Source organism: Oryzias latipes, chromosome 12 (assembly GCF_053564925.1).
Source record: "Oryzias latipes strain Hd-rR chromosome 12, Olatipes_Hd-rR_3.1".
Classification (NCBI taxonomy): Eukaryota; Metazoa; Chordata; class Actinopteri; order Beloniformes; family Adrianichthyidae; genus Oryzias; species Oryzias latipes.
In genome coordinates, this window is record NC_136248.1 from 13,391,974 (window position 1) to 13,407,770 (window position 15,797).

General features: G+C 38.0%; 1 protein-coding gene across 1 annotated transcript in view; it reads right to left on the reverse strand.

Annotated features, from left to right (window-relative positions):
- The window catches only part of epha5 (EPH receptor A5), a 73,492-nt gene extending 58,973 nt beyond the window's left edge, over nucleotides 1-14,519 (reverse strand). The window contains exons 1-2 of the mRNA XM_011481948.4: nucleotides 14,114-14,519; nucleotides 8,518-8,582 (exon numbers count right to left, since the gene is read on the reverse strand). Of these exons, the coding sequence (XP_011480250.1) occupies nucleotides 8,518-8,582; nucleotides 14,114-14,201 (153 nt within the window). The 5' untranslated portion in view covers nucleotides 14,202-14,519. The remainder of the gene's footprint in view (nucleotides 1-8,517; nucleotides 8,583-14,113) is intronic.
- Nucleotides 14,520-15,797: the final 1,278 nt, after the last annotated feature.

Below are 15,797 nucleotides of genomic sequence, written 5' to 3' on the forward strand. Positions count from 1 at the left end.
GGAAAAAATATCAACATTTGAATTAAAATGTATATTTAAACTACGAACATGGTTCATATGAGTCAAATTCTGCTTATGCACATAAACATGCACACGTTACTGTGTGTGCTTGTGAGTCTCAGACAGTAGCATTAATTCCTTCTGCAGGTCTCCTGGGACACGACTATTATCTGCATCACTAGCGCGCTCCCATGGCTAATACAGGCGCTTCATCATGTCACTGTAATTTGGCCAGAGGGACCAGACTATGATCTGGTGTTACAGCCTAATAGCTCAAATTAATCAATCCTTGCCGCAGCAGTTGTACATAACCTTTTGTCTTTGTCTTCTTTTTAACGTCTTGTTGTTCATTCTTTTCTGCTCGAGTCGAAAGGCTTCATGGCTCCAATTACTGACTTTACGGTGAATCATGTGGGTCTTTCTTGTCATTAGAAATTTGTACGTTGTTAGGTGAATATTTTTTGAAGCACATATATTCCTCTAAAAAGGAAAGCTGACCCTTTTTACTTCTCAAGAGGAAGGTCATAAACCATGAAGGGCACAGCTTACTCTTTACTCAAGGTTTTGACATTTTTGAGTTTGACTACCAGTCAACACCAGTTTTTGCATTTATGCTTGTCCTCACAGGCTCCCAAAAGCACAATCCGTGAATGCTTGGGTGTAAGTGAGCCCCCGCTTCTCCTTGACTTTGCCCCAGTCAGTCCCAGTGCAGACATTAAGCCTCTTACTGGTTAGATCACACAGATCCACCAGCCTGTTCTTAGATTTACACAGCTTAACGCAAACACTCACATACATACATGTCTGCTGGCCTACCAGTTGTTACTATTAATCCATCAGGGAATTGAACAGATGACCTCCTCTCCTTCTGGCCAAGAATCAGAAAGGTTTAGCAACAGAACAGAAAAGAGTAATCTGTGCTGTTGCCACTGGAAGTCTACAAAATCTGCTGAATTTAATGGAGCCAGCTTTTAAAAATCATGCATTTTGTGGTACAAGCACCAAATTTGTAATGAATGTACCTTAGGATACATTCATTACATTCAGGAAAATTATGTTAGCCATGACAGCTTTTTGTTCTTCAACACCCATGTTATTGAGACTGCAGCAAATAGACCAAATATTTTTGGAATAATTGAGTGTATGACCGCCATCTTGACAAATCACAGTTTTGGATTTTTCTCGTGGCTAACATGCTTTTCTGATTAAGGGGATCTAAATTATGTATAAATAAGAATAGGAATATAAATAGAAACCTGTTGTAACATTGCCTTCTTTAAGCTGAGCAAAAACACAAGTTTAACTGGTACCTGACTTCTCTCAAACCCCCAACCTTTTCCTTTTCAGAATAAAAAAATTACATAGATAAACAACTTCTTAGTTTTTGGGTCCAAAAATTTCATTTTAATAATAATAATAAAAACAATACTTTAACACCAGAGCTGTTGCCGGTGACATCTAAATGACACGCGCTCTTTAACTTACTGCAAAATTCTGACCGTTTACGCGATCAAACCAAATCAGTTGATTCTGACCCAGAGCAAAGCAGCTTTGCATATTGATTTACGTTTATTGCATAAGCACTGCTGTGCAGTTTTGCACATCAACAAAAAGCTGCTTTCTCCACTTCAGAGTGTACTGGAATTATGTTAGTCGTGTAAATAGTAAATGGTAAATGGCATATAGTTGTATAGCGCTTTCTACCTTCCTCGAAAGCCCAAAGCGCTTCACAGTCACAAACCCATTAATCCATTCGTACACACAAACGCTGAAGAGTTACGGTAGAGAAAAGACTGTCAACACTGGAGCTAAAGCTCCTGTGTTAAAGGGTATGGTATACCTATATTGCAGTTTTGCAGATTGGTTTTTAATGGAGAAGTGTTTGGTTGTAAGTTATCTGATGAACTCAACAGGTCTACGCTGTTTGCTTTGTCTGCTTCATGCATCACACCAAAGGCTTGAGCCTACAATGGGTCTGGCCTGAGTCCTTATATAATCCTTTTTAACACATTTCAATTTGTGAAGGACGCTGGATGGTCCTGGGACCATAATATTGGGTTCTAAGATAACCAGATAGCAACATTTCGAGTTAAGGGGGAAATTCATCTCTAACATTTTTAGCAGCATGTTTGAATGTGAATATTTTAAAATGCTGTAAAGGCCGACCAATTTAAGATTAGAAATTAAAGCTGAGGAATTTGATCCCTTTAAAGTCATTGTAGGTGGGCTTTAATGTGAACAAGCAAACGCCAACAGTTAGGTCCCCGTGGTGGTAAATATCCAACCTTAAGGCCCTCTCATCCACATCTTATTCCCTCCTTCCATCCCTTTTCCTCACTCTACTCCCAACACAGAAAAATCCCTATAGGCATCCCTGCAGCTTCTTATTAGTGTGTGTGTTCCCTTTTTCTAACTATTAGATGTGTGAGTGTGTGTCTGCATGACGCATCCATCAGCAGACCCCCTGTGGCTGCGCTGAGTACTCTCCCAGCTCTAATTCTATAAAGCCGTCTCTAGCTTATTATTACCACGCATTACCACTGACCACTGTGACACTGTAACAGAATAGCACCCCCCCTCTCCCTACTCTATCCGACAACACTGCTACCTTCCTGTTTCCATCTCCATTCTCTTGTCTTAATCTACTGCCTTTTAATTCCTGGCATAACAATCAGTTTCTCCTTTATACGTAACATTCTTCTCTGTTTTTGACAAATCTCTGATGCAACCGTAACATTTGTTTTCTGAATTACCCATGTATATATAAATATAAATAAATACCCATGTATATATAAATATAAATTAAATAATATTTTTTTACAATCTGCCATTTTGAACATCTCCACGTCTTCCACAGCGTCTCTGGTCATTTGAGGTGAAATAATCTGACATGAAAATGAAAACTACCAAATCTCAAAATCCTCCCTGACCATCCAGGATTTAAAATTACTTATCAACAGTTTTTTTTTCCTTCCCTTTTCTGTCACAGTTAACCATCTTGACGAGCAGAGTTCACGATCCCCTCACTTTGAGCATGTTTTTCTAACTGTGCCCAATTTTTGAAAGGCAAGGGGCATCATTGGGTCAATTGTAGGCACACAGAATCAGAGAAAAGGCAGCTAACCATCAACTATAGTGGTGTAGAACAGAGTATGAAGCAGAGTGACAAAACAGAGCTGCCTGATAACATTTAATAATAATAAACAATTCCAGTCTCTATCATTCTAAGTATTAAAGAGATTTTGGTCATAAACCACAGCAAAAGTATCTGTTATTACAAGTGTTCAAAAACATACTTTATCTCTTACAATACCATATTTATGAATTTGAGATTTGTTCCAGACCATCACCAAGCACTAAATTGCTAACGCAATAATAAAAAAGCGCAATCATTCCTTGCTGTTGTTAAGCTGATAGAAAGCTGCCGCTGTAGCAGGGGAAGCACTCTGTATCCCGATTACGAAGCAAGTCAATTCCAAAAGATTCACAGTAATGTCACAATTGTATTAAAGAGGCAGTCTGGTACAGAATAGTGCAAAAGAATTGGATCGAATGGCCAATTCTGTGAAGTTTTTATTTTACACTTTTCTTTCCAGAAAACAACTTACTTTCCTATCAATGCTGCAGTGCATCACAACATTTAATTAGATCGGTCATACATGGACTTAAAAATGGCTAAAAGTTTTAACGTTTTGGTTTGAATCTCTTTTTCTGTTTATAAAATACCTTTATTACAAAAACAAAAGCAGTTGGTGAGTTTTGATTTATTTTATTGTGCTTCCTAATAACAGTTCTTGAAACAAGTTAATTTAGTCATTTTTAGTTTGAAATTTTCTTAATTGATTTAAAACTTGAATTTATTTCAAGATTTTGAACTTATATTTAAAAAATAGAATTTTAACACTATTGATACAATTGATGAAAAAAAAAAGTTGACTAAAATGTGAACAATTGAATTTTTTTTAATAATTTATTTTTAAATTGCATGCAATAAAACTTGTACGTAGGTTTGTGTCATTTAAAACAAACTACATCTTGTGTATTAATGGTTTTGAACAAACTGAATACCTACCAGATGGCGACTTTCAGCGCTAATTTTTTTTTTTTTTTTACATTAAAAAGAATAGAAGCAGAACTCAAGGTCATTTTGAATAATGTTTTGGTAACACATTGAGCCCCTAATGTGTTACCAATGGGGCATTTGCACAAAAAAAAATAGAATTAGGTGATGCATTGCACTTCCAAGCACAAAACAATGTGGAATCAGTTGCCGCAGCTGCATTTTTAGGAAGGTGCTGCTTAAAAATGAGCACCAACAGTAAAGGAGGAAGGTCTCCAGAAGGCAGCCAAATGGTTAGGACCAACAATGGAAGTACATCCCCTTCTCTGTTGGCTTGTTTGCAAAAAGCAAAGCACTTGAAACATAGCTCGGGACCTTATTCTTTGTATCATTTATCTGCCTGGAGGGGAGCCAGTTTAGCTCGTGCTGGTTTGCGGCGCCTTCCGTTCGTGAAACCAGGGTTCGACTCCGGGCTGCTCCCTGTTCCCTTCTCTACCTCTGCCGGTTCCAAGCCCGGTTTGAGAAGGTTGCGTCAGGAAGGGCATCCGGCGTAAAACATTGCCAAATCTACCATGCGACTCGTTCGCTGTGGCGACCCCTGATGGGAGAAGCCGAAAGTGGAAGATTTATCTGCCTGGAGCTAAGGACACACCGGGTATGTGACACGTGTTCAAGAACACAATAAATGCACGAGATGTGTATCAAAATGGTTACGTTTATGTAAACATGCAGTAAAAATGTCGTTTTTTCTTTTTTAAACTCAGAACAAAATCATTTCTGAGCCTTCTTGCATCTAGAATGCAGTAATGCTTGTCTTCAAAATCCTGGGATGTGGAAACGGAAATTATTGAGTTGGCTAAGCTATTGCATCTTTTAAATGTTCAAAATAAGTTCAGTTTAAATGGCGCCATATGCATCTGATTGTTCTACAGTCATTAAATTCCTATCACAGATGATGTCTTCAACTTGTGTCACATTTCGCAGTGATTGGGCAATTCCCGTTTGATGGCATTGCGGCCAATGCAACCCGAGCAAAGATAAACTGCTATGAAGTACAAGCCGGGCCTTACAGTAGTCGAAAAAATGTCAATTCTGCAGCTAAATATCCAGGGTTAAAGGGTTAAAAAAAATGAAAACTTATCTCAGCAGGCAACTGTTTATGAATCGGGCCTAAGTTTAAGAAAAAGACTGAAATATTGTTGAATCTATCAATCAGGGATCTAATTTAAAACATTTGTCTGATAATCATAGAGTCGATGGCTGCCTCTCAGTTCACTGAAGCATCTTCCAGAGGTTTAGTCATTTACTGCATTTTATACTTCACAAGGCGCCTCTTTGACCACTTTTTGTTTCAGCGTATACTTCAGGGACTTTTCAAAGCACATCCAACATTTGAAAAAAACAGAGCAGAAGGAAGCGACAAGTAATGGAGAGATAAAAAAGCCAAGATGATGAAAAGAATAAGATGAAATGGGGATGAGGAGGGAAGCAAATGTTTAGGGATATAAAAAGTAGGAAAGGGGAGAAAAAAACAAGCTGAATGAAAACGGGAGAGAAGGAGAGCCAGCGAGGAAGAACAGTCACACCAGGAATGAAAGGAACCATCTGGCGAATGAAGACTATCTGTGCTTTCTCCACGACTTATTCAGCCATGACTGGAAGTGTGAAGGAGTGTGTGTGTGGGGGGGTTAGCTGCAGATGGAGTGCTATTGTGCAAACACTGAAGATTAATTAAATGACTAACTACAACGATGAATATTATTTAACATGCCAAAATGGATATTAAATATTTAGTCTAACAGGCCTGTTTATGCTGCATGTTAAACTTCAAGTTGAATCTATAAAAACATTAATAAAGTGAACACAAACAGCTAATGGAAATATCATTACCAGAGATTTAAAATGTCTAATTATGTCTTACTTCCTCTATGGATTGTTGAAAACACACATTATAATTGAGCCTTCATTAATATGACTGCACATATGTCTGCTTTTGTCAGCACTATCCTTCATCGAAATACTGAAAAGCTACAGTGAGCCATGATTTGAATACCCAAAGCTAAAAAAAAACCCTGTTGTCAGCACCATTGGTCCACTGGGCATATCTGCATATTTGTAGAGATGGATTGAAACTATATACAGCCTTTTTGTGCGCATCAAATAGATGCACAAATGTTTTTTTTTTAAAGAAAACTCCATAAAGAATGAAGGAGTTTTGCTGACGAAAGTTGAAAAAACAGTCAAGCAATTCTTTTATAAGTAATTCTAAACACCCTAGTCGTAGAACAATTGATTTGAAATTAAAAAATTCATTTTTTAATACTAAAATTGCATTTTCTAACTCCATCAAACTCCAATAACTCTTTTTCTAATGAGCCTTCCGTTTTGGAATCCTACTAAAGATTGGCCTGCTCTACGGTGACTTTCAATATTTCATTCATGAAGTCAATGTAAGAAATCACCTTTAAACTTGATAAAACAAATGTAGTACCTGGTCTTCATTATATTAGAGGACATACATGACTTCTGGTTAATAAGAGAAGATGAGTTGCAACTATCTGACAAGCAATTGATTTGAGCCACAGTCAAGACAATGTTTAGATATAATCATAGGAAAGAGATCATTTTTTGTGTGTTTTTTTTAATCTTTATAGTTTGACAGATGCTGATTAGCAACTGAGATGAATTAAACTTTTGAACTATGTTTTGTCCTGAGAAAATGAGTTAAAAGCATCATTACAACCGATGATGACAGAAGCGAGGTTCAGACTGAATTGATTCAGTTTCTCTATTCCATCTGCAATGTATCCAGAAATTAGTCTAATTGTTCAATAGGCCTTTTAATATAATGAAGTCCTTGTCTTTAAGCTTTTGTTGTCAATGCTAGAGGTTGGTTTATGGGACAGTTGGTACCCAGCTGTAGAGAAAAGAAAAACATTTTTTCGGTTCATTTATAATCTGCGTCTGAGGGAAGTTTTATTTTGGAAAACTACTGGATTCTCTCCACCACACCCAACTGATTCTTGATGCATGTCGTTCGGTCACGTATCGAAAATACATCCAAAGTGGTTGTGCTAAATTGAAACCCCCAAGCTAGCAAAGTTAAACAAAACACAAACATATTTTAGAGTTTCTTTTCGCAAAAAATAGTGAGGAAACAGAAAAACAACCTTCAACTTCAAAATAAAAGAAATCTGCATTTACTGAACATAAACCAGGAGTCTTTACTCCTAATATGGATTTATTGTGACAGTTGTTCCCACACACCATAATCATTATCATCTATATTTATGAAGCGCTACAACACTATTTGAAATTGAGACAAAGCGCTATACTTTCAAGCTAAACATAATAAAACTGTTAAAAAATAATTTTAACGAATAAGTGAATGAAAACTTAAAAAACACAATAAAAACCTAAAGGCGAAAAACATCAAACACAATAAAAACTTAAAATGTATAGTAACAGAGCAAAATTTTCCCACGCAGAGTTCCAAAGATATAATCTGTTTTAAGTTTCTTTATTTTTTCTGGTTACTGAACCCCCCACAACAGCTCTCTGCGTGGTGCGTTCACTGAGCTCTGAAACACAGAACACTTAGTGGAACCCTAACAGCCACCCACCACAACTGAGTCCACTACAGTATTTCTCCGTTACATTTTAAAAGTCGGATGAGGCTGAAGCTAGAAACTGAATCCCCCCCCCCCCCCCCCCCCCACACACACACACACACAAAAACTTTGACAGGTATGGGTTAAGAGAAAATAGATACCTCATTGTATTGGTTCCTTCACAGAATCTAGTGTAAAAATAAAACCAATTGCTGATAGAGGATGTTAAGGAATGCTGGAATTGGTCGGTGGTCTGAAAAAAGGTTGGGGACCACTGGTTAATGGCATCTGCAAGGTCCTTCACACAAGTGTTATCCTCAGTCCCATGTCAGTACATCTGGTTGTAATGACCGTAGCTCTCTGTCATTTCAACAGTACTCTGCAGGACTGATTAACAAAATAAAGTGTAGGTCCTGATGTCAGAAAAACCCTGCTTCACCCAAACCCTAACTTCCTGGAACTGCAATGAAAGAAGCTGTAATCATCTAATAATCAATACGTTCATTTCTTAATTTCTATTCAATTTTCAAGCTAGAATCAATCAAGTTTTCGAAGCATTTTATTTGTGTTTATTTCAAAGTTTCTTCTTTTAAGTTTGCAACACACTTGTTAGCCAAGCCGTTTGCTTCTTCCACAGCTTAGGCTCAGCCCCACATGCTCACAAACAAAATAAAGATGACTCCCTAACCAAGTTTTCTACAATGTATTCATTCAAATATAAATCTTTCTATCAAAATGCAACATACAAGCAAAAAGTATACTAAGTGACACTTTTATAGGTTTCTTTTGGGAAATTATAGATGAAATTGAAGGAATTTATAATGTACTTTTGCAAGACACACTCACCCCATTCTTAGGGTAAGCCACCCATCCAAGGTCTCCCATCACAGAGCGGGAATCCAGCAGATTAACTGCAAAAGATTAAAAACACAAACAATGCTGTGTATGTAAAATACAACATTAAAGCAAGTAAAAATAAATGATACTATTGTGCAATACATATTTCCATTTGTTGTTATAATATGAAGCTGAACCAAGAGACTTTCAATCATCCCTTTCAGATTTTTTTTTTATATTTTGTGACGCAAAACGGAAGTAAATCAAAAGCAAAAACCCAAATACAGCCATTAACTAAAATTTTGATTTGTGCTCTTTTTATGAAGCTCCAACTTTGAGCATCAGGGTCCACAGCCAGACAAGTAACTCAGACTTGTCCATTAAAAAAAAAAACTCTCTGCTCTGCTGCTCACTTGAATGCGATCAGGTGAAATTACTTTACCATTTCACTCCTCAAAACCGCTTTTGAACACTTGATGCTGATAACAGTGCAGTCGTTTACCTTCCATATCAGTGCAAACTGACCTTTTTATATCTTATAAGTCAACAAAGCTGTTTTCAACAGAAAAACAAATATTACTGGTAATTGTGACCTTTGCTTGCCTGGAAGGTCAAACCAGAGTGAGCATGATTTCAAGATCGTCCATTGTCATTATCTTCAATTGGTTTTCAGCTCAATGCAAGTCAGAGGCAGACAAACTTTTCCCATGTTTTCATTGAGGAGTGTTTGGATGTAGGAAAGGGACAGGTGTGAGGACTTGAGTGAATTTGACATGTGCAAAAGCAGTGTTTCCAGATGACTGAGTCCGAACAAACTTCCACTGCAGTTTTTAAGGCCAGCCTCATTAGTCTTATTACCACATAATGGACGCCTTTTATAATGGCAGAGAATTTTCCTTTTAGTTTGTCTCACCCTGCAGGGTTATAAACACCACCTGGAACTTTATCAAGTCCATGTTCAGTTTGCTTTGTCTGTCATATTAATGTACTCAAAGTATGAAAGGTGTGTGCAAACAATAAAAGGGTAAAGTCCGAGGTAACATTTCACTGATAAGTGATTAGATTTGGCAACGCTATAACAGCAATACACTCAATCCCATAAATCCAAAAAAAGTAAAGGGGATCCCACTTTTTTTCTGCTTAGTGTCCAAACTTTTTGTAAAGAGGGCCAGATTTGGTGAAGTAGACATGTGTGATGGCCAACCATTGGGCCTGCATTCTTTTAACTATTTTAATATCACTAAATTAAAATAAACTATTTAACACATATTTTATTGCAATGCCATTTTTTCGTTTCTTCTCGTAAAAAACAATACATCTTAATAATTGTATTTATTCTCAGTTAGCTTGTCATAGTTGGCATGTCTCGTCTGCCTCTTGCCATTGAAGTCCTTGAAATCAGCCACGGTCTCTTGACCTATTAGGGCAGACACAGTTGTTTGAGACTTCACTGAAAAAACGTGCCACTTTCCCCTCGTCCTGGAAGTGGTGGCCCTCACTGACGACTTTCCTTTCTTACTTAGAGGTAACATTTTAGAAATGAGCATGAAAGGGTCACAGAAGGATCACAGACAGTGTTGCCACAAGTTTACAATAGCTTAAAATGTAATGTGGCCAACCGCAGTCAAGAAATTATACTCACAGCTGGTAAAAAGTGCTGGCGGCCACATATTATTCATTTTATGAAAGGAGCCTGCAAGGTGGTGGAAATTTAGACACAAGCCAGACTTTGGACATGCCTGTGTTGAGGTTTAGTGTAGACACTAGAAATCCCTTTTTCTGGGATAGTTTTGCAAGAATTCTGGGTAAATTCTTGTTTTTTAAAGGTTAGCCTCACTTAAGTGAACAACCAACACAAACAGCCCATTAAAAATCTATTTATATGTTAAACCTTTAACACCAAAGCTTAAGCTTCAGTGCTTACATTCTTTCTATTATTTTTCAACTGTTTACGCAATCAACATAGTTCCAGTGAGTCATGAAAAGGAGAATAGCAGTCTTGCACTGTTATCCTACACAACGTTAGGAATGCGTTGCATATTGGTGCAAAGTCGATATGAAAAGCCACTGTTGGCCGCGTCAGAATTAGTCGATTCATGTTGATTGATTAAGCAGTCGAGGACCGTTGACCGTATGTCAAATGTGTGTTTTTTAGGTGTGGCCGGTGACATCTCCCTTGTTAAAGGGTTAAATTACCTATCAAAAAACACAACTGTCTAATGATACACACTAGCAGTGGCATGATTTACTCTAAAGGTACAAGTACTAAGATAAGAAACACTATAAAATTTCAAAGACAATCGTCCAATAACCAGCAGCAGGTAATAAGCACACAGCTGCTTTAAAACAGAACAGGATAGGAAGAAAAAGCTGGCTGAACAGCAGAAATAGTCCTTGTGAACCCCCTCCCCACACACACACCCCTCATCTTCCTGTCTCCACTGCTCTGCAGAGAATAATAAAATATGTCCTTAGGAGGCGATTAGACAACTAATTAGGCCATAAAGACGAGATATGTTATATTAAACTAGATCACAAAGAATGCCTCCTTCACTATATTTCGCTCTCTGAGGATCAAATCACCTAAAAAAGTTAAAGCTTGGCCATGAATGTAAGGACGTTAAGGTCTTAAATGATGTTACTTCAACAAGTTTAAATCTGGTGAAGAGTAAGGGGATCTGCAGCTCTGGGAATCTTATCGTGAAACTGTTTTTTTGCATTTTCATTTTTAACTGCACACTGCTGACACTGTCAGCCATTACCTCCAACTCACCTGAGTGATGTTTAAAGGAGTCTTTCTATTAGAGCCACACAACATGCAATTCCTTCAACACATTTCCTTTTTTTTTTACCTTAATGTACCTCCTGATATTTGAGCGTGGCATTTACATGCCTGCTTTGATTGCTCTGGGGTTAATGGCCTGCCATTTCTACAAACACACACATGCATGCACACACACAAATAGAAGTCTCACACCAGAATTCCTCCCAAACCCATTTCTAGTATATTACAGTTAACTAGAACGTTTGATTATGGCTAACAAGAAGTTAATTAATGGGTTTTCAAAATCTTTCAGTGTGAGATGTAACCCAGGCTATATTTTTCCCTGTATAAACAGTATCGTTTTTCAAAAATAATATCGGTAGACACCAGATGTGAGGCAGCTGGCTCCGCATTCACTCCAGTTCTGAAATCGATCAATTTAAATGAGAGAAAAATTAGTTTCAAGAGAGAAAAGAAAGAAATCAACATGGCAAAATGTTGGTTTCCTTGTACTTATCAATCAAAGCACATTTAAAAAAGAAAAATTCCACTGTACGACAGTGGGATGACTCTTTGAGATTCAAATAAATATCATGTTTCTTTGCAGGCTGTCACTAAGAAAAGAATCTGGATTTACAAAGAAAATTAAACATTGCAGACATTTTGAATTATTTCACTCAAAGAATCAATGTTACACAGAACGAGTGAAGTGAAAAAAATTTGCTTGTTCGATTATGGACTTTGCTCTCATTTCCAATTATGCACATAGATTATGTAATTATACATTACAATGCAAATATGCACCATATTAATCAAAATTTCCCCCTTAAACAATGAATTTTAAGTAGCTGAACAGCTTCTAACTCTAAGTTAGAGGGGATTTCAGTCTGATGTGAAAGATTCACACTTACAACAAGAAAAATAAAGATTCAAATGTGAATTTAATTTCATCATCATATAATCATAGCCTGCTGGTTAGCTGGGGCTTAACAGCATAGGAAATCAAGCACTGGTATTCTCGGACAAATAAAAATAATCCCATGAGGAGTTGAATTGTTTTTGTAAGTAAGAGCATTTGGGCTCTTTTTATAGAGCTGTGAAAGAGGTGTGTCCTATCCTATTAAGAATGGAGTGAATGCCCAAACCCCCAGTGAAGTAATTTAATCCACAGGACCCAGACGAAAAAAAGCCATAACCTGCACAATGTGGCAGGGCTTTATGTATGGAGGAAGGATGCCCTGCAGACCTCCCCTTGGGAACACTTAGTGCACCACGGCCACACATCAAGAGTTACCTTTGTGGATCTTATCTCTGACCAAATAAATCTGTCATGTGAAGAATAAGCAAATTGATGCATGTTCCCTCTTTCCCGGATATTGCTGTCTAGTTGCTCCAAACAAAACAATTCATGTGAAACTATTACAATGTTTAGACTGCAGAGAAAGGCTGGGAACAACATTTTATGCACTTTTTTCAAGTTATCATTTGACACTAGTTTTGTTTATTAGGAGTGTAAAACATAATCGATTAATCAATTTATATTCCGACTATTCAACCAGATTCATCTGTCTAAAGTTTGATGTTAATTGAATCAAACTATACCATATAAAACAGATTAAAAAAGAAATCTATGAAATCCCATTTGGATTGAGGTATGGTACAGGTTTTCTTTTTTTTTTTACTATAATGTAAAAACAACCAATTGCCATCAAGCAGACAACAGACGTGATAGCAGCAAACAATGATCAGTGCATTGTTGCACTTAAATGTGTGGACAAACTTTGAATTTAGCAAAGACAGGTGACCATCCATATACAGTGTGGTATAATGTTTTAATAATGTTCTGCTTGGATTATTTTGATGTGAAAAAAACAAAAGTGGGCTGATCTTTATGAAACTAAAATGTGAAGGGATTTGATATGAATACATGTTTACTTGTTTGTTTGTACACATTTAATTCACACTTGATTATCTTGCAAGAAATCCAAGGAATGTGGAAAGCTTCACCTGCACTGTTCGGTATTTATCTCTGGGTTACCCTGGTTGAATGTGTGGCTAAAGATGTCCTGGATTGTTTTTACGTCAGTGAATCGGATCCAGTCAGATTATTCAAAACGAACGAATATCAACTATAAATCACTAGGAATCATATCGTCAACCACAAATTATGATATAAATTAAATCATACAAAGGAACCCTACTATCTGTTCTTATTTAAAATTTAAATTTGGCAGGGCTTGTTCGTTTTATTTATTTAAAATCCGACAATTACATTTGATCAAAACCATAAATGTAAATGTCTTTGGTATTATTTTATCAAGTATAAGTGATCTATAAGTATCTGAATGTTCATTTTATTTTTTAACAAATAAAGGAATGTAAATTCGTGTTCAATAGGATTTTTGTAAATGACATTAACCAAGAATCATCTATAGATATTTAACATAATCTGCACATTGTTTTAAAGGTCATTGTGGTGCATTGATGAGAGGATTTTTTTCACTTAACCTCAAAACCTTTAAGACTCATCCAGAGATCTTATTTTATTCATTTCTTTCTTTTCCCCGTCTTTGCGCGTCTGTCGGCCATGTCCTCATCTGGTTATCTGACAGACAGAGGGCTGCTTGCGCTCAAAGGTCCTCTTTTTCTATGTCCGAACAGAGAACACAGCTGTCATTAATTTACCTGCTCAAAACGCTCGTGCACGCGCGCTCCCATCGTGCCATAGTCTGAGATTACACCTGGGACCGGCGCTTTGCTGGAGTGACAGCAGGTCTTTGACCGATCAGACTCCACTAAAGCCCCAAGTTGGCTGTCTACTCTGAAGGCTCGCAGGTTTACCTTCATTTGGAGGGATGCACCACGATCCGAGGAAAGCCAGGCTCCAAACCAGCAGCCGAATGCCACAACCCCGCCAACGAGCCTGCATGGTGCATCCAGGAGGGACAAAAAAAAAAACGGATCCGGCAGCGGATTGTCACTAAACGACTACAGTGCAGGACGGCATGAAGAAGCGGGGAGACCCGGGAAAACCACCTGCGTCGCAGCTCCTCTGCGCACAGAGACGGGCGCTCATGGTCTGCTGCGGACACGAGCAGAGAATGAGGAGCGGAGGAGACAGTGCGCTGCTCCTGTGTGGAGGAGGCGGGCAGCGCGCGCCAGGGGGGCGGGGGGCGGAGAGAGGCTCCGTGGATCTCCAATCGTGGGTCCACAGGTGAACACCGTAGCTGCTGCTGCTGTGGAATCCCTAAAAAGAAATCAATTGTAACAGTGGAACTGTTCAGCCTCTGTGATTAGTTTTCAAGTTACAGTTTTTTTAGGGTGTCAGATTATGCAGACGTGGGTGTCTTTCTGTTGGACATAGAATCTGGACACCAAAAGAGCAGCCAAAGCAGGATCAGGCAGACACTGAAGCTTCTTTGAAGCCGTTGCAGCAAAAATTTAGTTTGATTTCCAATAATAACCCATCATGTTGTTTAAACTCAGATGTTTCCACGAAACTGCACTCCCAAAAAATCAATCGCTTTCTGAGTTGTGTTCATTTTTGTTGGGCTGCATGGTGTGGTTAGCTCTCTTGCCTCACAGCAAAAAGGCCCTGGTTCAATACCCGACTGGCACTCCTCAGAGTGGAGTTTGTATGAATCCCCGATGTATGTGACTTTTCTCTGGGACTCTGGCTTGTAAACAGTCCAAAAAGATACATTATAGGTCAGTTGTTTACTCTAAATTGTTCCTAGGTGTGAATGAGTGTATGGTTATGTGGCCCTGCAAAGGCAATCCATAAGTAAAATGAAGTAAAGTAAAGTAAACTCCTCTTTCACTAAAAGTTTTTAGGCTCCAGCAACTCTGTGACCCCAGAGATTAAAGATCCACTCAAATGAAAATTGTGTTTTTAACATGTACTTGAATTTTTTTTGATGATGGGGGACGCATAGAACGAAAATTAAGATTGAAATTGAATATCTGATCATTTCTTTAAAACTATGCATCAGCAGAAGTAGAAAAAAAATGCCAAGGGAAAAAATCTTGTAAAAGAGACATTCAGCGAAAAAGATCTTGTAAAAGAGACATACAGCAGGCCAAAAGCTCCCTTCCATGCTCCATTTTGATGCATCCCCTTGTAGATCACTAGATCCATGTACATCTTCACTTTCCTCGTCTGGAAAGTCTAGCTCAGACTGTACGGCTGGATGGCTCCACTATTTCTCACCATTTTTGTTGCTCCAGAAATATTCCGTTGGGGTTGTGAGGGGCTGTAAGCTAGCGGGAAAGCCTGTAAACAAAGAGAACAAAGAGAAATGAGTGCTGGCTCACTCAGCGTCAACAGTCATGCCAGCAAGCCAAATTTCTGAAGAACTACTGCAGCTCTGCAGAAACTATGCCCTAGAAGACAGGACAGGTTTTTGGATTTTTGCCTTAAAACAGCATAATCATAATTTAAAAAAACCACTGGGAACACTTTTACAATAGATCAAAAGATGATCAGAGTGGGAACTTAAGGGGGTTTAATTTGGTTGTTAATGCA